The sequence below is a fragment of the Erinaceus europaeus genome, chromosome 3 (genome assembly GCF_950295315.1).
Source record: "Erinaceus europaeus chromosome 3, mEriEur2.1, whole genome shotgun sequence".
Lineage (NCBI taxonomy): Eukaryota > Metazoa > Chordata > Mammalia > Eulipotyphla > Erinaceidae > Erinaceus > Erinaceus europaeus.
In genome coordinates this window covers 83,077,013-83,100,097 of record NC_080164.1, presented here as the reverse complement: position 1 = coordinate 83,100,097, position 23,085 = coordinate 83,077,013, and the positions used below count along the sequence as shown (strand labels likewise).

Sequence of the window (23,085 nt, the reverse complement as noted above, 5' to 3'; positions counted from 1 at the left end):
CGTGAGAGTTAAATGGGTTTTTTCCCAACAATGCACATACATCAAGGTTGTGTGTAACACTTTTAGAAATAGGGCACTGACAGTTGTTTCTTGAAAAATACTCTCTAGGAAACTCTTGATTTGTACCTCTGGTGAAGAATCAGCAGTCAAGCTATATCAGTATCTCACCTGACTATCAGGAGGAACACAGACAGAATGCTCCCTTCAGAAGGACTTCGCTGGCCTGGAATAGAAAGGTGCCCAAAGGTAGAGACAAGATCCGTAAACCCCAAATCACATTTTTTTTTGTTCTTTAATAGATTTATTTTATTTCACAAATGAGGAGAGAGAGAGAGAGAGAGAGAGAGAGTGTGTGTGTGTGTGTGTGTGTGAGAGAGAGAGAGAGAGAGAGAGAATCTAATCAGAGCATTACTCTGGCATATGTGTTTCTGAGAAGACCAACCTCAGAACCTTAGTTTTGCAAGCCCATAGTTTTACCACTGTGTCACCTACTAAGTCACTTGTTATTTAAAAAAAGATTTTATTTATTTATTTATTTGGGGAGGGAGAGGGACAGAGAGAATACCAGAGCATCATTCTGGCAGATGTGAATGGAAAGAATCTAGAACCTTGAGTTTGAGTTTCCAGTGTCTTATCCACTATACCACTTCCCATATAACACCAAATTCATTTTCAGGAGACTATATCCTTTCCAGTCTTGGTGTAAAAAGTGAAGCATATTCATTGAGACAGCTGACAGCAGCTTTTACAAGGTTAAATGACCATTCATCTTTCCCAGGCTTGTAAAAACAAATAAAATGGCTTTTCTTGTGAGTTTTCACCATAAGCAGTTAGTTGCTTGTCTTGATAGGCAACAATCTGTCAGATTGTCATGAATATAGCTTACTTATATTTTTATATCCAGAAATACTCTCCCTTATGCTTCATCACCTATGATTAAACAGGTTTAGAGACAGAAGCCAAAGAAAGACACACTCAAGAAAAATCTATCACACATCTCATTTAAATAATAATGAGGCTGGGGCTGGGTAGTGACTGACTCAATACAGCACATGTTACCATGCAAGAAGAACTGGGTTCAAATTCCTGGTCCCCACCTGTAGGAAGGAAACTTCACTAATAGTGGTACAGTGCTGCAGATCTCTCCCTTATTCTCTCTTTCTCTCTGTGTGTGTGTGTGTGTCTCTGCCTCTCACACTCTACTAACAAGAAAAAAAAAAGAAAGAAAAAAAAGGCCACTGAGAATGGTGAAGCTGTACAAGAACTGAGTCCCAGTGATAACCCTGGTGGAAAAACAAACAAATAGTGATTTGCTGATACACACAGTGTGTATATGCTTGTCAAGAGCTTCCTATCCATTTTAGAAGGTCTTGGTACTATAATACTTAGAAAGTGATAGGACTGTCACAATGAGCAAATTTGGATTCAACCTCCAGTGCAACTAGGTATTCACAAACATTTAGATGATATGAATTTGTTTTCTTTCTTTCTTTTTTTTTTTGATAGAGACAGAGGAATTAGAGAGAGAGAGGAATGAGAGAAAGGGGGAAATTTGCAGCACTGTTGCACAACTTGTGAAGTTTTCCCCCGTAGGTGCCTTGAACGTGGGTCTTTGCATGTAATAACATGTGTGCTATACCAGGCACACTACTCAGCCCCTTTGAAAGCATAAAATTCCAGAACAGAAACACTTTATCATTAGGTGAATACTGCTCACCTACTATCGTACTAGTGCTGGGTATAAAAATGGTGACAGCAGATGACTAATGTAATTTATCTGTTAATGAGAGCATGTTCCTTGATTTGTCTTGCTCCCATTAGCCTAAGGCACTGTCTGATTAGTAAGGAAAAAGAAAACAAAGGCAACACTTACGAGATTAAGATTTGCGGAATAAGGAGCAGGGTCCCAGGCCACCAAAATAACATCTTTATACAATGAACTGTCAATGAAGTGATGGTTGGGGTTGGTCAGAATCTGAAAATCCATAGAAATATCATTTCAAAACAAGTGCTTGCTTTACAAAAGAATACTTTATCAAGTGTTGGAAAAAAATTTTAAGTATCAGAATAACAAAAAAACAACATCCCACAGACTTCATATTTTGCTGGGAAGGGGGAAGGAATGAGGCTGGCATTGCATGCTAAAGCATTTAACTGTTAGGGAACATGAATTAAAAAAAAACAACAACAAAGAACAAAGTTCTTAGGTTATCACTAATACTGTAGTCACATCAGATGACATCAGATCAGCTCCTGAAAGAAGAAATTGCCTTTTATCTCAAGCTGCCCCATCTCTCTTCTGCAATTGCATGCGAGGCAATTTGGAGAGAAAATTGTGGATGATATGAGTTATTTGATACTAGATCTGGAAGGCAGATCTAGTACGGTTTCCTTTTTTTGTTTGTTTTGTTTTTTATTTGTTTGTTTGTTACCAGAGTACTACTCAGATCTGGCTTATGGTGGCATAGGGGATTGAACATGGGGCTTTGGAGCCTTAGGCATGAGAGTCTCTTTATGCTGCCTATTTCAGCCTGAAATGAGTTACTGAGGCATCTCCAGACTAAAGGTACAAGGTAGAACTAGTGAATTTAGCAGATTTGAGTGATCTGATGTGACTCTGCTTTCTGTGGCCCTATATGAGCTCTTTGTTTGTCATTACAGGGACTTCACCAGTCCAGGCTGACTTTTTTCATATGTAGAGAGACAGAGACAAGAAGGGGGAAACATGTCATAGCACCTAAGCTTTTCCTAGTGCAGTGAAAGCAGGGTTCCAACCAGGGTGTTGTGCAAGAGAAAGTAGGTACACAATCTAGGTGAGCTACTTTGTCAATCCCTGCCATCTTGTTTAAAAACTACACTTTCAGGGGAAGGGAGGTAGTGCATTGATTGTCCTTAAATTAAAGTACATCTTTTCAATTTTCACAATAAAAAATGCATTCTAATGCTTTGGAAGTTAGGAGTTACTATGTTGCAGAGGAGATGTAGTTAATTCAGCAAGTGTCAATTCTCCCTCTCCAGAAGGTTGTTATTACCTGAATGATAAACCATGGTTTGGTGCTGATGCAGCTACTAGATTGTGCAAATTACCATGCACAAAAACCAAGGTTCAAGCTCCTGGTACGATCCTCTAGGAGCAAAGCTTCAGAGTGATGGAGCAGTGCAACAGCTGTCTCTTTTTCTCTGTCTCCCTCTCTCTCTCTTGCTTTATTTCTCTTAGTCACTATCAAATAAAATAAAATAAGAGAAAAATGATCACTGGTCATGATGGAAGATTTATTGCATAAGCACTGAGTCTCAGCAATAACACTGATACAAAAAAAAAAGAAAAAAAGAAGAATAGTGAATCTTACAATCCAGGATATCTATGAATTAAGGAAGCATGGTAATTGTTTCTCACCTTGCTGCAGGCTGCCTGGCTCAAGGCACTCTGCAGAAAGCTAATGTATCTTTTGTTCTGCAAGCAACTCATAAATCACTCATCACCCCACATTTTAAATACATTTTGAAACTCTAGAAATTGCTCTGCTTTGTTCTGAGGGCAAATTTGCTATAAAATTTTGAAGAATATTCTTATCAGGATGACGAACGAAAGAGACATTTTCTTTTTTCTTTTTTTTTTCCTCCTCCAGGGTTATTGCTGGAGCGGTGCCTGCACCATGGATCCACCGCTCCTGGAGGCCATTTTTTTTTCCCCCTTTTGTTGCCCTTGTTGTAGCTTCGTTGTGGTTATTATTATTGCCCTTGTTGACGCAATTCGTTGTTGGATAGGACAGAGAGAAATGGAGAGAGGAGGGGAAGACAGAGAAGGGGAGAGAAAGATAGACACCTGCAGACCTGCTTCACCGCCTGTGAAGCGACTCCCCTGCAGGTGGGGAGCCGGGGGCTCAACCGGGATCCTTATGCCGGTCCCTGCGCTTTGCGCCACATGCGCTTAACCCACTGCGCCACCGCCCGACCCCCAAGAGACATTTTCATGACCAATTACACAATCCTTCCCCCCCCCCCCCAGAATTTCTAATAGCAGAATAGTTTCCAAGCTCTATTTGTTGCCCTCACATTTTGTAGTTTTGATTTTCTCCTCTTTACCTTTTGTCTTTGCATTAAAATCAATTTCTTCTTCTCCTTCCCTCCCCAACCCCCAAACCAGGGGTATTGCTGGGGTTCAGAGCTTGCACAATTCTACCAGTGGCCTTTAAAAATTTTTTTTTTGTTGTTTAGATGGAGAGTGAGAAGTAGAGAAGGAAAGACAGAGGAGAAGACAGCAACACTGTCCTACTGTTAATGAGGTTTTCTGCCTGTGTGTACTCCCATCTGCAAGCTCAGGGCTTGATCTCAGACCCTTGCACATGGTAGCATGTACTCTCCACCAGGTGAGCCACCTGTTGGTTCCCATGACTCCTTCTTTGTCAGACTCATTTCCAAAGATAAATAGCTAAGTCTATAATTACACATATCCCACAAGAACACATTTCCATCTCTACTCTGATCTTTCTTTTTGATCTTATTCACTCATTTCCCCCCCCCCCCCATTCATGTAACACAAGAATTCTAGTTTACCCTCACTGTTTGCTCACTTATCCTTTACAAGATCCATAGAACTAAGCAAGCTCATGGTCTTGTCTTGTGTAACTAGTTTTTTTTTTTTTCTCTCTAGTTTATGGTGCTATAGAGATTGAACCTGGGACTTTTGAAGCCTCAGGCATAAGGGTTTCTTTGCATAACCATTATGCTACCACCCTGCCTTGGTAATTTTTTTATTAATGATTTAATAGTGATTTACAAAATTACAATATAATAGGGGTATAATGCCACACCATTCTCACTACTAGAATTCTGTGTCCCTGTATCCCTCCAGTGGAAACTGCAATAGTTTTCCTAAAGTCATAGATAATAGTTGACTATATATTATATATTATAATTAAATATAAATAAATATATATGTTTTTTCTAAGGTCCTGCCTTCACTTCCATTCTAAGGCACATCTACACCTATTGCTACTTCTGAGTATATCTTTTCCTCTTTTCTGTCAGATAAGCAAAACAGTGCTGTCTTCCACTGGTGTTTTACAGATTCACATTCCTTTCAGTGATAGTATAGAAACAAAAATTCCTGGTGACAAATGTTTTTCATCCTGGTGGAATTGGGGCCTAGAGATCTCTGGTCATCTCTCTTTGTCCTTTCCTCCCTCTAGGAGTATGGACCAGAATTCTTTTCTTTTGAGTGTATAGAAGGTGGGAGGTCTTGCTTCTGTAATTGTTTCTCTGCTGGACATGTGCATTGGCAGGTGGATCCATACCCCCGCCTATATAACTAGGGCACTTCTATTCACTCACCCAGCTGAACTATTTCTCTGTAAAATGTGCATCCATGAAACACTCCACTTGACTTACCTGGGAATTAATGATCCGCAGGGTGGTCTTGCTGCCAACATCTCTCTCATAGCCTCGTGTAGGAGCTGAGTTGAACCTCAAAACTGCATCATGAGAATCTGAGGGCACATAAGTGACAAACGTACTGATTTTTTTTCCTCTGGGTATTCAATGAAAAAAAGAAAAAAAAAGTAAAAAGCATTAAGCAAAAAAAAAAAAATCCAGTATCTGAAGCTAATTAAACACAACTAAAGAGCTGAGACACTTGTATGCATATATTTTCAGTGTATTCTTTATTTTAGATGAGGTCCTGACACCTCCTCTCTCTGACATCATCTGGATTATATTCATTTGTCTCATTATTCTTTTTTAATATCAGTATTGTCTATGTATTATCTTTTAAAAAGCTACATTCTACTAGTCATCTAATCATGATTTATAAGATCTTAAGAGAACAAGAGTATAGTTCCACACCACACTCACCACCATAGCAGATAACCTGAGGTCTTTCAGATAGACTACATGGTTTTTTCTTTGCAAGTTTCTATGTTTCAGTCCTCTAGCTTCCACACATGAGTGAAATATCCCGTAGTTGTCCTTTACTTCCTTCCTTACTTCACTAGGCATAAACACCTTCAGTTCTGTCCATTTTTTTCCCCAAAGAATATTATTTTGATTAATTACCAAATAATACTCCATTAAGTGTCTGTCCCAGAACTTTTCTGTCCAGTCATCTGTTGATGAGCAGTTCACAGTGACCACCTCTGTGCATGGGAAGCTTCACCTACAACATAAATTTGCCTTCCCTCAACTTGACAGTCAGACTTTCCCAAGTTCTCTGATGCTCAGGTGTGAACAGGCTCCTATATCATGGAGGATAACTGAGAGATGAAGATAAAGAGGTAGAGGGAGCTGGGTGGTGGTGCACTTGGCTGAGTGCACATGTTATAATGCACAAGGACCTGGGTCCAAGCCCCTAGTCCACACCTGCGGGGAGAAAGCTTTTTGAGTGGTGAAGCAGTGTTGCAGGTGCTTCTCTGTCTCTCTCCATCTCTATTTCCCCATCTCATTTGATTTCTGGCTGTCTCCATCCAATAAATAAATATAGATATTAAAAAAAAGAGAGAGAGATATAGTAAGTTGATCACTTTATTGAGGGACAGGGCTGTAGGACATTTTAGTTTCTACCACAAAGGAGGCTAGATGCGCGCGCACGCGCGCACGCGCGCGCGCACACACACACACACACACACACACACACACACACACACACACACATATCTTGAAATTCCCTGAGCTGGCTAACCTGTTTCCCAGAAACCAGTCTTCCACGAGAGTTAATCAGCAGTGTGTGCATATGTTTGCATGGGTGGGTAGGGGGTTGCAGGGGGTCTACCATCTATCTTTGGCTTGAAAAAATTCAAGCTAAACCCGCAGAAATAGTATTAGTTTGTGCAGGAAAAAAAATGATGGTCTGATCTGCCAAAGAGGCTGATGTCATGGTATGTTGCAGTGGTGGGACCCCACACAAGTCGCCAGAGCAGTGTGTCCTCAGAAAGTGAGTCCTCCCATTCCATCCCTAACTGTTTTGTGCCCTTGGAGAGGTCCCCCTATTCACCCTAGAAGCAGAAAGTGAGCATGAACTCTACTAATAAATCAATATTTTATGGGGTGGGGAGATAGCACATTTGTAGAGTGTTCACTTTTTCATGTGAGAAATGCAGGGTTTGAGCCCCCAGCCACTACACAATAAGGGAAGCTTCAAGAGTGGTGGAACAGTGCTGTGGTGTATCTCCTTATCTGTGCCTCTCTCTCCCTCTCTTTCAGTCATCCTCTACCTAAAAATAAATAAGCCAAAAAAAAAAAAAAGTCCACTGTGAGTGGTGGAATCATCAAGGCACAGAGCCAGAGTGATAATGGTGGTGAAAAAAATAGGTAATAAAAGAATGTTTTTTCTTGTGCTTCAGGACTGCATAATTATTCCACTCTTGGAGTATTTTTTTTTTTACATTGTTATTGCTTGATGTAGAAGTTGAGAGTCAGTTAGGAAGAGAGGTAGAAAGAGACAAAAAGAGGAGAGAAACCACAGCAGTGCTCCACTGAGTGTAAAGCTTCACCTATGCAGGTACTCCCATGTGGTGGCTGTGGGATTGAACCCAAGTCCTTACACTTGTTAACTTGTGAACTCTACTGGGGGAACTATCCCTCAGACCTCAGGAAGTTATTTTCAAAAGTGTCTTTCTTGACAATCCCAGAGTCCAGGAGAATTCAAATTCCAATCTTAAACACCAAATCCAACACATTCGGGGGGAAAAAACTAATATAAAAAGGCCATGACATTAAAAAAAAAACCCTACATACAATATCCTGTTAGGCAACATTTTGCAGAAGTTGTCAAGTTAAGTAGTGAATAGCTTCACTGTAACACACATGTGCCTACTTGTTTATCCATTGACTGTAATGAAAGCTGAATTATGACTGAGATCCTATGGCTCAAAAAGCCTAAAATATTTATGACCCAGTCTAAAAAATAAATTGCCAATCTCTAGACTCTGGGTACTTCATGCCTTGCATAAGTGATGTCAAAACATGTGAACACTTCCAATTTTCCTTACAGTTTAGGCATTTGTTTGCATTTTTTTTTCAAGCTTCACTTTATGTCCTGTGAGACAGAGAGTCCTGCAAGAGGGAAGTCAGAACACCACTATGATCTGTGGGGTGCCATCCAGGGGTTGAACCAGGAGCCTCAAGCAGTAAAGTCTTGGGCTCTACTCAATGAACTCTTTCCCTGGTCACCATTTGCATGAAGAGTACCTATGGGGGGAAACTTCACAATGAGGGAACAGTGCTGCAGTGCCTTTCCTTCTCTGTCTGTCTGTCTATCTCTTTCTCTCTCTAACTCTCATTCTCTAAAACAATTTATTTTGAAGAAACTGTTGGAAGTGGAGGCATTGTGTAGGCATAGAGCCCCCATTATCTTTTTTCCTTTTACTAAGAGTGCTTTATCATAATCTTTTTCCTCCTTTTGTCTCCAGGGTTATCGCTGGGGTTCAGTGCCAGCACTACAAATCCACTGATACTGGCAGTCAATTTTTCCATTTTATTGGGCAGGACAGAGAGAAAATTGAGAGAGGAGGGGGAGATAGAGAGGGAAAGAGAAAAAGAGACATCGGCAGACCTACTTCATCACTTGTGAAGCAACCTCCCTGCAGGTGGAGAGCCTGGGGTCAAATCCAGATCTTCGTGACACCACCCGACCCCTATTATAATAATTCAAATGACATTTGAACTAGGCAAATTAGACTTATCCAAAGCAGTGGTGCTCTCTTTACAGTCTCAGAACCCCTCTATACGTTTGAAAACCTGTGACAACTTCCACATAGTTTCTTAACTGGGATCTTATCCATCAATATGTTCCCACATTAAAAGGAAAATGGAAAATTTCAAATCAACTGCAATATCTTTAGTTGAAGTTTATGAAAAGTCAGGTAAATAACTGAAAATTAAGAAAATATTGCAATACATTAACGTGTCAGGCTACAAAATTAACATATATAAATCAGTGGCATTCATCTATGCAAACACTAAGTTAGAAGAACATAAAATCCAGAAATCAATTCTTTTTACTATAGCAACAAAAACAATAAAATATCTAGGCATAAACCTAACCAAAGAAGTGAAACACTTGTATACTGAAAATATTGAGTCACTTCTCAAGGAAATTGAAAAAGACACAAAGAAGTGGAAAGATACTCCATGTTCATGGATTGGCAGAATTAACATCATCAAAATGAATATACTACCCAGAACCATCTACAAAGTTAATGCTATCTCCATCAAGATCCCAACCATATTTTTAGAATAGAACAAATGCTACAAATGTTTGTCTGGCACCAGAAAAGACCTAGAATTGCCAAAACAATCTTGAGAAGAAAGAACAGAACTGGAGGCATCATATTGCCAAATCTCAAATTGTATTAGGGCCATTGTCATCAAACCTGCTTGGCACTAGAACATGAACAGACACACTGACCAGTGGAATAGAATTGAGAGCCCAGAAGTAAGCCCCCACACCTATTGACATCTAATCTTTGACAAAGGTACCCAGACTATTAAGTAGGGAAAGCAGAGTCTCTTCAACAAATGGTATTGGAAAAATGGGTTTAAATATGCAAAGGAATGAAACTGACCCACTATATTTCACCAAATACAAAAGTAAATTCCAAGTGGATCAAGGACTTGGATGTTAGACCAGAAACTATCAGATACTTAGAGGGAAATATTGGCAGAACTCTTTTCTGCATAAATTTTAAAGACATCTTCAGTCAAATAAATCCAATTACAGAGAAGACTAAGACAAGCATAAACCTATGGGACTACATCAAATTAAAAAACTTCTGCACAGCTAAAGAAACCACTACCCAAACCAAGAGACCCCTCACAGAATGGGAGAAGATCTTTACATGCCATACATCAGACAAGAGGCTAATAACCAAAATACATTAAGAACTTGCCAAACTCAACAACAAGAAAACAAATAACCCCATCCAAAAATGGGGAGAGGACATGGGCAGAATATTCACCACAGAAGAGATCCAAAAGGCCGAGAAACACATGAAAAAATGCTCCAAGTCTTTGTCAAAGAAATGCAAATAAAGACAACAATGAGATACCACTTCACTCCTGTGAGAATGTTATACATCAGAAAAGGTAGCAGCAACAAATGCTGGAGAGGGTGTGGGGTCAAAGGAACCCTCCTGCACTGCTGGTGGGAATGTAAATTGGCTCAACATCTGTGGAGAACTGTCTGAAAAACTCTCAGAAGGCTAGAAATGGACATGCCCTATGATCCTGCAATTGCTCTCCTGGGGATCTATCCTAAGGAACCCAACACACCCATCCAAAAATATCTGTGTACATATATGTTCTTAGCAGCACAATTTGTAATAGCCAAAACCTGGAAGCAACACAGGTGTCCAACAACAGATGAGTGGCTGAGCAAGTTGTGGTCTATATACACAACGGAATACTCAGCTATAAAAAATGGTGACTTCACCGTTTTCAGCCGATCTTGGATGGATCTTGAAAAACTCATGTTAAGTGAAATAAGTCAGAAACAGAAGGATGAATATGAGATGATCTCACTCTCAGGCAGAAGTTGAAAAACAAGATCAGAAGAGAAAACACAAGTAGAACCTGAACTGGAATTGGTGTATTGCACCAAAGTAAAAGACTCTGGTGTGGGTGGGGCAGCAGAAGAAAACAGGTCCAAAAAGGATAACAGAGGACCTAGTGGGTGTTGTTTCGCTATATAGAAAACTGGGAAATGTTATGCATATACAAACTATTGTATTTACTGTTGAATGTAAAACATTAATTCCCCAATAAAGAAAGTAATAAAAAGAAAGTATTGTAAGATGCCCATGTGCAGTGGAATAGTTATCAAAGAAGTAAGAACTCCTATCTTCTGTACACCCAAAACAACCTCGATCCATACTCCCAGCAGGGAGAAGTGACAAGAGGAAGAAGGTAAGAGGGCTCTGAACTCCAGCTCCATCAGCACCCAGAGAGAGAGGAGGAAAAGGAGAGGGACATATAGAGGTAGTAGTGTAGATTTATACCCCTGTTGACATGTAAATTTGTAAATAAATGTTATATCATTAATAAACTTAAAGAAAGAAACTCTCTCCTTCTGTTCACTTCCATTTTGATAAAAAATAAATTTACTTTACTTAAAAAAAAAGTTATAAGTATGGTGGTGTTGACTGGACTCTCAAGTATGCAATTTCAAGTTTGAGTACTTGCATATTCTATTCTGGAATAGAATAGGCAAGTGATGTTCTAGTTTTCTCCCTCTCATTAGTAAATAATTGTTTCTAAAAAATAATTAAGACTACAATGAAATACTAATTTGTACCTGTGAGGATGTCAGACATGGCAAATGACAGAATTATCAAGTGTTGGCAAGGATGTGAGGAAAAAGAAACCTCTTTATAATCTAGTTGGAAATGCAAGTTTGCCCATTTTCCATGGCAGCAGCCTGGAGACTTCTCAGAACTCCAGAAATGGACCCACCTCATCACCTGAATATATCTCTACTCTTAGAGATATATTCAAAAGAAGCAAATACACCTATCTGAAGAGATGTATACTCCTATGTTCATAGCAGCACGATTTGTAATAGCCCAAATTTGGAAGCAATCCAGATGCCCAGAAACAGATGAGTGGCTAATAAAGTGGTATAAATACACAACGAAATACTATTCAGTTGTTAAAAATGCTGAAGTCATCTTTGCTTCATCTTGGATGAAACTTGAAGGAATTATGCTAAGTGAGAGAAGATAAAAAGAGAAGGATACATACTGAGTGATCTCAGTCATAGGCTAAAATTCAGACACAAGAAAAGAAAAAAAAAACATAAACTCAAACATGGATTGGGTTTGGTAGACTGCACCAAAGCATAGGACTCTGGGGAAGGAGGGCAGGAAGAGGACTGGAGGACATTTTTTGGGGTGGTGGTGCATGATGACAGAAAAGGACTTAAGATGGAGTGAGAGTGTTTTGCACACACCCATTATGCAGAGATGAGAAACTGTATCCATGTCTCAATAACTGTATTGTAAAGTCACTAACTCCATAATAAAATTATAAAAATCAATATTTTTAAAAAGGAATAGAGATTACTTAGTTTTAAGGATATTCCCAGAAATAACAGTTTTATCAGAGAAACCATCTGAAGGCAGGGAAGACATCTAGAAGCAAGATTTTTGTCGTGTGAAGTCATATGAAACCCTCTTCTCTCCCCCCATCCCCCTCAATCCTCCCAATCCTTTAACATAGAATGTAAATCCTATACTTCAGAATTTAAAGCTATACAAATTGCCTATACAACTGTTACTTTTCTCTTTTAAAAAGAAGTATTTCAAGTCTCTAGGTTACTGGGGATATCCTTCTTTTAGAGTTCAATACTTGACAGGTGCTAGCCTCTTTAAGGTAGTTACACTGTGGATATAAAACAGTATCAGAGAATTTATACACTGTTACACTAAAACCCACTTCTTCCCTCCCTCTCAAAATAGACAACACGCCCATACGCAATTTTGGGACATTGTGCAATGGTCATTTGGAGACTTCAACTAAGTTTACCCAGATCTCCCAATACTTACTCATTTCATTATAAAGTCTTCAAAAGAATCAATTACTTTACATTATCATGAATCTTGTAGTTTTTTTTTTTTTTTAACTTTAAGATGCCTCTAGAAGCTTAGGGTTGAAAGTTTGAGGTTTTTTTTTTTAATTTATTTATTTTTCCTCTTGTTGCCTTTGTTATTTCATTGTTGTAGTTATTATTGTTGTTTTTGATGTCATTGTTGTAGGATAGGACAGAGATAAATGGAGAGAGGAGGGAAGACAGAGGGGGAGAGAAACATAGACACTTGCAGACCTGCTTCACCAACTGTGAAGTGACTCCCCTGCAGGTGAAGAGCTGGGGGCTCAAACTGGGATCCTTACCCCAGTTCTTTGCGCTTTGTGCCAAGTGTACTTAGCACAACTCCCGAAAGTTTGAGTTTTTACAAATACTGTCAGTTGTTTCCTTAGAAGTAGCAGGCTCACTTAATTCCTCTGTGAGGAAAAAAACAAAAGAAAACCTGCCAAATAGCCATGACTAAATGAGGTCTGTCAGTCATTGATTTCAAGTGAAAATTCTGTTTCATATTACAAAAGTGCTTATCTCTGTGGTACAGTGATACACATACTGGTGTTTCACATTATTTCCCTCTTGGTCTTAACAAGCACATGTAGTTGGGAATGGCAGGCAGCTCACTCAGTAGAATGAACAGTTAATCATCATGAGGTTCCAGGTTCCAGTCCCAGGCCACCAAGTAAGAGTGCCCGCAGAGGGGAAGGGTCAGGAAATTTGGAACTACTTACTCTGTGATGTCTCTCCTTACTTCTCTATTACTCCCTCCATGCCCTCTCTGTCTCTCACCTTCTATCTAAATGGGGGAAAAAGGAAGAAAGAAAAGGCCACCAGAAGCAGTGGAGTCATTTAGGTACCAAGCCCCACTGATAACCTTGGTGACAAAACAAACAAACCAACCAAAAACCACACACACACACACACACACACACACACACACACACACACACACACACTCTCTAAAACAATGGGATGCTATAAAGCTAACAATATTTGGGTGGGGGTAGATAGCATAATGGTAATGCAAAGAAACTCATGTATGAAACTCTGAAGTCCTAGGTTTTATCCCCCACATCACCATAAGCCAAAGCTGAGTAATGCTCTGATAAAAAACAAACAAAAGTAAAACAAACAAACAACTAACAATTTTTACAGCTTCATCATGGTCACCCATAGTGAAACAGACACACTTCTTTTAAAAATTTTTTTATATTGATTTATTTATTTTCCCTTTTGTTGCCCTTGTTGTTTAACATTATTGTGGTTATTGATGTCATTGTTGGTGGATAGGACAGAGAGAAATGGAGAGAGGAGGGGAAGACAGAGGGGGGAGAGAAAGATAGACACCTGCAGACCTTCTTCACTGCCTGTGAAGCGACTCCCTTGCAGGTGGGGAGCTGGGGGCTCAAACTGGGATCCTTATGCTGGTCCTTGCGCTTTGTGCCACGTGCGCTTAACCCACTGAGCCACCGCCTGGCTCCCATAGACACACTTCTTTTACTTCTTAGTTGGAAGGGAGACATACCATGAAAACTATGACCATTGGGTCTGGATTTGTTGAAAGTTTGTGAAAAAGTAGTTTAACCATTACTAATCTGGGCAAATATCATCAGGACCAATGTCAACAGTTAAACAAGAGCTAGGTTTAGTTTTCTAGAGTGGCTACTGAAAGGGAGGAGAAAGACACTACATTCCTAAAATCTTGTATTAGAAACCAAGGGTTGGGAACATTGTTTAATGGGTATGCAAAAAGATTTTGATGCCTGAGGTTCTAAAGGCCCCAAGTTTAATTGCCACCATCACCATAACCCAGAGTTGAGCAGTGCTCTGGGAAAAAGGAGGAGGTGGAGGAGAAAGGGGGAAGGGGAGGTAAGGGGAGGGGAAGAGGAGGAAGAAGGGGAGAGGGAAGGAGGAGGAGGAGAATGAGAAGAAAATAAAAGAAAAAAGGAAGCTGATGCTAAGCCAATTTAAAATAGGAAGACATGGGTGTTGGGGGTAAACCACACACTTTACCATGTCTGAGGACCCAGATTGGAGGTCCTGGCCACCAACTGGGATCACTACAAGAGAAACTTCACAGGTGGTGGAGTCTCTCCTCCTTTCTTTATTCTTTCTCCCTCTCTGTCTTTCACTTTCTATCTGGAAAAAAAGAAAAAGAAAACAAGGCGTTCTGTTAAGAGTGGTAGAATTGTGTAAGTACAAGGCCTCAGGAAAGTTCTGGCTGCAAAAAGAAAAGGAGAAAATGAAAAAGAAAAAGAAAGAAAAAGGATTTTCATCTTATGATTCTGTGTTTGAGCATTATGACCCACATAGTCAACGACTGCCACCTCTCCAGATTCAAAGGAGGTCTTGAAACTTTACATCAGGCTCAACCTGATGCTGTTGACTGGCTATGGAAGAAGGGCAAATGCTAGAAGAAGAAGAAGAAGCATTATGAGTACAGGAGTGGGTATGTTTTGAAGGCAGAAAATCAACCACATCACTCCTTAAAATGAAAACATAAGAAACACTTAGATGCCACTGCCCTTCCGTTGAGGTGAGTCAAAAGTGTTCTTTATCTCCACCATGCACAGAGGACAGAGATGCCATCTAGCTTAATGTCTCTGGAGAGGGGCAGTGTTGACTTCACTGGCCTTAAACTTGGCTATGAACAGAGTGGGATCATGATAGAGGACACAGCTGGGAAAAGAGGCATGCAGACAAGTTTTGTAAATGCTTGCAGGCCTGCTCCTCTTCATAACAATATGCCTAGGAAAGGAAGCTGTCCATCTCTATTTAGCAAGGTGGGCAGAGATCAGACAACTGTCAGAGAGGGAATCAAGTGAAACATCACTTTGCGAGACAACAGTTTCAGCCTGGAGTCCTTTCACACTGACTTTGAGAGCAGAGCCAGGCCAAGTACATTCAGGGAAGGAAAATTAAAATCCTTCAAGGTATGGTCTGGGAGGTGGCACTGTGGATACAGCATTAGATGCTCAGTTGTAAGGTTCTGAGCTTGATCCCTGGCACCACATGTGTCAAAGTGGTCCTCTGGTTATCTTTTTCTGATGAATAAATTTAAACAAGGCAATAAAAATAACCTCAAGGGGCAGCCAACCAGGAGATACACACAAAACGAAGTCACTGTCCTTCCTTGGCTACTATTTCTGTGTTTTCTTCCTGTTCTGTTTCCATTACTCCATTGCTCACAACACAAAACACACCACAGCAAGGAAGAAGAGCCTCCAGTGTCTAGATAACCAGCATGCCTTTCTTTACATTACTTCACCTCTCTTCTCTCCAAAAGTCCTGCAATCCAAAGCATTCCACCTAGGTTCTCAGATCTAGGCTCTAGAATGACCTACAATGACAAACTGGCCCACTGCTTCCCCTGCTTCAGAGATCTCTTTGGATCCAGAGATCAGAGCTGGAAGATCTGGAGACCAGAAACTGGGGCCTGAATTCCATTCAAACATTTCTGGGCCTGCACTTCATTCTCTGTAGGAAGGAAGCACTATCACTTAGGATTGTAAGGCAGTCAAGAGCTAACCCATAAGAACAAAGCCTTGTCTGCAACAAGCACTCTATATGTGGCATCTGATAGCTACGAACAGAGGGTTTGATGTCTGTGAGTGACACGTGGCCTTTCATTGAGTGATCTCTTGCTCACACATGCCAGCTGTCTCCCTGCTGTGCTAGGATCCTGTTGGCATTTTTTCCCCCAGAACATGTCTATTTTAAGAGATTTATTTATTAATTAAACACAGTGAGAGATAGAGCGTCATTCTGGCCCATGTGATGCTGGGGATAGAAATCTGGACTTCATGCTTGAGAGTCCAATACTTTATTACTGTACCTTGGCCTGTTCTATACATCTTTTGATCCTAACCAGGAGATTAGAATTGTCTGTCTTCACCTGTAGACCACAAAGGATTTGAGATTTCAGCCTGTGCCTTATCAGTTTTGTAGCACTTGTGATGAACAGTCTAATATCTGGGGGTCAATAAATAATCCACACTTGTTGGATAATTATATGATCTGCTTTCTGGCATTTTTTTCCTCTAGCCACGAGGGCTTTGCTGGGACTTCATGCCTGCATGATTCCACTATCCCCAGAAGGTTCTATCCTTTTTTTTTTTTCTCCAGATAGTAGGTAAAAGACAGAGAAGAAGGGAGGCAGAGAGAAAAGGCCCCACTGTATTGCTTCTCCTTGGCATGGTGCTCTGGTGCGGTTGCCAGGGTTTCGAATCCAGGTTGTAGTGCATTGTGAAGAGCATGCTCTCACTAGTGGATGATCTATTTCTCCAGCCCCTCGCACACTGCCCCAGCAGTTTGCTCTTTTTTGATGTTTCTTAATTTTTTAAAATCTTTATTTGATAGAGATAGCCAGGAGGGAGGGGTGATAGAAAGGGAGAGAGACAGAGAGACACCTGCAGTCCTGCTTCACCACTCGCAAAGTTTTCCCCTTGCAGGTGGGGACTGGGGGCTCGAACCTGGGTCCTTGCACTTTGTAACATCTGTGCTCAACCAGGTGTGGCACCACCTGTCGTACTTGTTTGTTTGAAGTCATCCTCAACACTTGCCATAAAGAACTAATTATGCCCCAATTCCCACAAGACCACACACCCACTCCCCCCCCCCCTACTTCCTCGAATGTGCATTTCAACTCCAAAAACTCTTGCTCTCCTCTATGGAGGCAACTGTCTGTCCATTCTCTCCTGTGTTCCCACAGGACTGCTCACTGTCAAATTATTCTTACTTATACCTCTGGGAGAAAGAAGATCAGCTCATGACTCAATCAAAGAATGTTCCTTGTTTCCAAAACACTTCAGCTTACTTTTCAGTAAGACAGTCAAAAGTGGAGGTGTTTACAAACTGCTACACTGTTCTTGGAGACAACTGCAGCAGTGACTCAGGGTAACAGAAGGGAGGAAATAGGAGTGCACTGCCCACCTGAGCAACCAGTAGGGGGAGCAAGAGGGCAATCAGTAGCTCCTGGCCTCAACAGATTTCCCTCCAGAGCCAGAAGCATCCATTGCTTTCAGGGATAGTGTACACCTGCCGGGCGCCACCATTAGGGTTGACCTGGAGCTAACTCCACATAATTTTCTAGCTCTACCCTCAGATTCTGTAAGACCATCCACAGCCTTTTGCAAGCAAGTTTTTGGATCTTCACTTACTTTACAAGTAGACATATTTAGTAACTAAGAATTTTGCTAAATGGTAGAGCCTGACCCAATTTTCCAATTTGTTGAAAGCCATTAGCAACTAGGTATTAATAGATTCATCTGAGATCCATTGAGAAGGAAGCAAAAATGTCAGCAGCTGCCACAAGCCAAGTGTTGAGGTTACACCAGAGCTATTAGCTTCTTAAAATGAAAGACTTGGATACTACTAATTGAATCATGCCAGTTACACAGTCTTAACACTTTAGACACACAAAGCTTATTTCAAAGGGTCTGAGGTAAGCCAAAAAAAAAAAAAACCTTCTACAAATTTCTCGGGAGGCTGGCAGATGGGTGACCTGGTAGAGTGCACCATTGCCATTCAGGAGGGTCTAGGTTCAAGTCCCTGGCCACCACACAGGAGAGCCTGCATAAAGGGAAGTGGTGGAGCAGAGCTGTGGTGTCTCTCTCTCTCTCTCTCTCTCTCTCTCTCTCTCTCTCACTCTATATATATATATATATATATATATATATATATCCCTTCAATAATCTAGAGTGTGGGTGTGTGGGGGGAGGAGGTCACCAAACCAAGAGTGGTGGAGTCATGTGGACACCAAGCCCCAGTGATAAACCTGGTAGCAAAAAAGAAAGAAAAAGAAAAATCAAGCATCTTTTTCAGATACTGTGAAAAATAGCCCTGTTGGTTGTAGCCTTTTCATTGATGTCTATCTGACATCAGTGTCTGACTACAGACATGTCTATGTGACTACAACCATGCCTTGTTTTTCTTCAAAATTAGCTTAGACTTCCCAGCCCCTTCCTAAATCTCCTATTCCCATTATAGCCACATTGTAAATTCAGACTTCCTGGCCAAAAGACCCTTCCCCAATCTGTCTTTCTCAGTATAGCCACATTGTCCTGGCCAAAATCCCCTTCCTTACACTTCCTTTCTCACTATAGTCCCTCTTAATATCTGCCCCCACCCCCTTTTCCTGAAGGTGGTTAGATTGTGAACCAACTCCCTCTTGTCAAAGGGGAACAGGATAGGTTGTTCTCATGTCCAATAATGTATAAAAAAGCTCTGAAGATTGCCTTTGGCGTGCTTGCTGGTTTATACCCTTGCACCCATATATATAATATATATGTAAAATTTTTGCTTTGCTCATGACTCTAAGTTCTCAGTCCTATTTTAAGGCATAGAAATAGTGTGCTTTGCACTATTTACCACAATACAATTTGACAATTCTAACCACAAAGCTTCATACTGCATGCCCACACCACAAATTTGGAGACTAGGGACAACAAAGACACAACTGACATTTCACGTTTCCCTAGAAATATGTATTTCCCAGTGCACTTCAAATTCTGAACCAACCAAACTGAGTTTACATGACTCTGGTCAAAGATTTGTATGCCACAGTAAAAGAACAGGGGAATCCTCCTTGACATACAAGAGCAACCCAGATATTCAAGGATGATGTAAAGGTGTTTCAAACAAACAAAACCAGAAGCAAGTTACTGCTTGCTTTCAAGTATGACTTGAATCCTATCTTACCTTACTAATAACAGCTCTCGAGAAATGACAAAGAACTGTGAGGTTCCTTTACCCCAAAGCCCCTTAAACCACCACTCTTTCTTGCTAATAAAGTGCAGGCAGCTGCCTCAGGTTTGGCTATAAGCACATGTCACACACAGGGTTACTATAAGCCCACTAGAATGCAAGCCTGGGGATGCAGAGACCCCAGACCTCAAGGCCAGATGTGTGTCTTGCTTTTACTTATTATTTTTAAACATTTATACATTCAACTATATTCTCAAGAACAACATGAGGTCTGGGTTGTGGAGCCTGATTACAATGGGACATAATTATTTTAAAAAATTCTGGAATATCAGCCTCTGCTCTAGGTGCTAAAACAGTGAGTGGTAACTAGTCCTTTCTAACAAATGGGAAGCACCCTTGAACATCACATCTGGAGGAGTTAGAAACCAACCAATAAGTGGGGGGCTGGTTGGTGGTGCACCTGGTTGAGCACACATGTTACAGTGCACAAGGATCCAGGTTTGAGCCTCCAGTCCCCACATGCTGGGGGAAAGCTTTACAAGTGGTGAAGCAGTGCTGCAGGTGTTTCTCTGTCTCCCTTCCTCTCTTATCACTCCTTTCCCTCTCAATTTCTGGCTGTCTCTATCCAGTAGATAAATAAAGATGATTGAAAAAAAAAAAAGAAAAAACCAACACAGGCTACTGTGAGTCTATACTAGATGCTGCCCTTGAGGTCAAGTGTGTGAGCCAGTCCCATCAGCATTCTTAGCACCTTGTACAGAAGTTAAGCATGTAGAAGCAGTCAAATACATGTTTGCTGAATGGATCAATGAGTGCAGAGAGCTGAATTGCCTGCTCACTGGCACAGCCTTGCAATTAGCTTGAGCAGATTGGATCTGAGGTAGGGAACACACCTTTAGCACACACATTAGCATGTGCAAGGGCCAGAGTTGGAGCCTCCTGTCACCATATAGTGGCAGCCTGCAGGGGGAAAGCTTCACCAGAAGTGGGGCAGAGTGGTGCTGTCCCTCCTTCTCTCTCTCTCCGCCCCCACCCAACCCCTCATCTAGAGGTAAAAAAAAAAAAAGTCAAATAAATAAAACAATCAACCACCTCTTTATCCAGGTCCCTGACAACAAGGCTGAAGACCTGGGCAGATGGAGAACGGGACACTCACCAATCTCCTCCCCTAGGGAGGAGTTGAGGATAGCACCTGCGGACATGACCACAGCGCAGCTGCGGAGGCTCTGCAGGGGCAGCTGGCTGAGAGGCGCCCTGGGGACCAGCCTGCGCCAGCCAAGGGCGGAGAAGGGCAGCTCGGTGCCATCCAGGGTGCGCAGTTGCACGCGGGCCCGCAGCTGGCATAGGAGCTCGGCCCGGCTGCGCGCCACTGCCCGCCGGCCCCGGAAGCGCACACCGTGCTTGTTGGCGCGGAGGTAGTCCCTCATAGCCTTCTGCAGGCGGGGCGCCAGCATTCTGGAGGACACGTTCCCCTTCCACAGCCGGTGCAGGAAGGCCCTGGACATGGAAGGGTACAGCTGGTCATCACCATCGCCCTCCTCCAGCGCAGGGCTCCTTCCTATTCTTGGAGGCTTTTTCTTCACTCTCCGTCTCTGCTCCTGAAGACCTGGGCCCCTAGGGGAAAGGGGCCCTAAGGCTCCCTGCGTGTGGCCAAGAGACCTGGGCTGAGCAGCAGCGAACAAGTAGTTGTCGTCCTCTGGGTAGAAAGCACTTTGAGATTTCCTCCTCATCTGGGAGGAGAAGAATTCTTCTTCACTTTCGAACCCATCTGGCACCTGTGCCCATTTCTGTAATTCACTCCACCCGGTGTGGAAGGGGCCAGGACGGGACCCACTGAGCAAGCCCTTGTTGGAGTCCAGGCTTTCGGGTAGGGAGGGTGCCTGCATGGCGCCCATGATGGCTCTCTGCTTTCCCATTATGGGCAAGAGTCTCCTGGTCTCCAGGAAGGAGAAGGAACTGGGCACAGGCTCAGCAGGGTTGCTTTCAGTGAAGTAGATGAAAATCACCACAAAGAGGAGCCCCCAAGCAAAAACTCCGCACAGCATTCCTTGTCTCCATTGTTTCAAGTGAGGTTTCATGGCAGGTCCCTGGGGTCAGCACCTTGTGTCCTATGGCAATGTGAGGTGGATCAAACCTGAAAAACAGTCAGGTGCTAGAGTTAGCCAAAGGAAGACACCTGCTCAGACTCTGCTGTTGACAACAGATGCCCAAGCACTTCTGCAGAGATGGATGGAAAGGCATCAGAGGCTGGGAGGAGCTGAGATTAAATTCAGGTGTCAAACATCTCCCTCTACCTCCAACCCTACCCCCTGCAAAGACAAGGGGTCTTGTCACCTCTCGGCTGAGAGATTCAGGAAAGAGTAAAGTGGTATATGTTTAGAAACACTCTCAGGCTATCTCAGGAGTACATGTCTCCCCACCTTGACACTGCCTAATTGGGGCCATTCCTATAACTTCTACCTGCAATTGGATTTATACAATTCCCATTTGGTAGAAGTAAAACAAGAGTTCAACAGTTTTCCCTCTGATCAGACCAACAGAGGAACAAAGCTCACTTCACTGTAGTCACATGACTGTGCAGTGTCCAAGGGGTGACAACAGTCAGGTGGTTAGAGTGACTGTTCACAGTCCCTCCCCAGACTGAAGAGGCTGCCTGGAGCACTCCAGAAATTCTATAGTCTGACATGGCTCATGTGTCAGTGACTACAGCGGGCAAATAGTATGCCAGGTACTCTCTGAACTTCAACCAAACCCTAAATAATGCCCCTCTTGCTTCACCCTCACTTGACTCTCTGATGGAATAAAAGAGAAAGGATGTTGTCCAGAGGTTACAAAGGCTCCTGTGCTGAATATGAATAGATACGGCTCTAGCTCAGATTAATGGGGTGAAACATTAATGGTATTTATATACTTTCCTTATTTCTGCCCTTTCTAGCTTTCCCATTTCTGCCCTTTCTAGCTTTCTAGTCCTATTCTCAACTCTGACATCGTCTCCCCAGACAATACCTTTAGCCCACCTTCATTTTAGCTGTCAGGCTCAGGCAAAAATTAAAGTCATACCTAACATTATATTGTAGGAATATACCTAAAATAGACTTCCTAGCTTCTTCCCACCTGAAGACTCTTAGTTTCATCTGCTTTATTCCTACCTTTGGGTTCCTGTTTCTTAAACAATTTGTCCTGCTTTATATCTTACCACCGTTCAGATACTAAGTTGCAAATACTGCTATGATCCCAGCCTGACTTTCAGGGCAGATGACCTCACCAATATGTCTTGGAACCCCACTTCTACAGAGTCCTACCTCACTAGGAGAAAGATAGAGATAGGCTGGGGGTATGGATCCACCTGCCAAAATCCATGTTCAGTAGAGAAGCAACTACAGAAGCCAGACCTACTACTGTCTGCACCCCATAAAGAATTTTGGTCCATGCCATCAGAGGAATAAAGAATAGGGAAGCTTCCAATGGAGGGGCTGGAACTCTGGTGGTGGGAATTGTATGGAATTGTACCCCTGTTACCTTACAATCTTGTTTATCATTATTAAATCACTACTAAAAAATAAAAGAACAGATGTTGACATTAAATAAAAAGATTTATTTATGAGAAACAGAACAAGAGCATCACTCTGGCATATGAGAATATGAGATGCCAGAGACTGAACTCGGGAGTTCATGTCTGAGAGGCCAGTGTTTCACCCACTGCACCAGCATTTGGGCTGCAGTATCATGCAACTTTAAATAAAGGAGATGGGAGTGACTGCTTGTTCTAGATGAGCCTCCAGTAGAGAAAGGGTAAGAGGAGGTGGAGA

General features: G+C 41.9%; 1 protein-coding gene across 3 annotated transcripts in view; it reads right to left on the bottom strand.

Annotated features, from left to right (window-relative positions):
• Nucleotides 1–23,085, bottom strand: part of ST6GAL2 (ST6 beta-galactoside alpha-2,6-sialyltransferase 2) — a 101,649-nt gene that overhangs the window by 22,871 nt on the left and 55,693 nt on the right. For 2 of the 3 annotated variants that reach the window (XM_007534770.3, XM_060187604.1), the window contains exons 2-4: nucleotides 20,433–21,410; nucleotides 5,392–5,489; nucleotides 1,874–1,975 (exon numbers count right to left, since the gene is read on the bottom strand). In XM_007534770.3, coding sequence (XP_007534832.1) covers nucleotides 1,874–1,975; nucleotides 5,392–5,489; nucleotides 20,433–21,354 — 1,122 coding nt within the window. In that variant the 5' untranslated portion in view covers nucleotides 21,355–21,410. The remainder of the gene's footprint in view (nucleotides 1–1,873; nucleotides 1,976–5,391; nucleotides 5,490–20,432; nucleotides 21,411–23,085) is intronic. The other variant, XM_060187603.1, reaches the window with a different exon arrangement.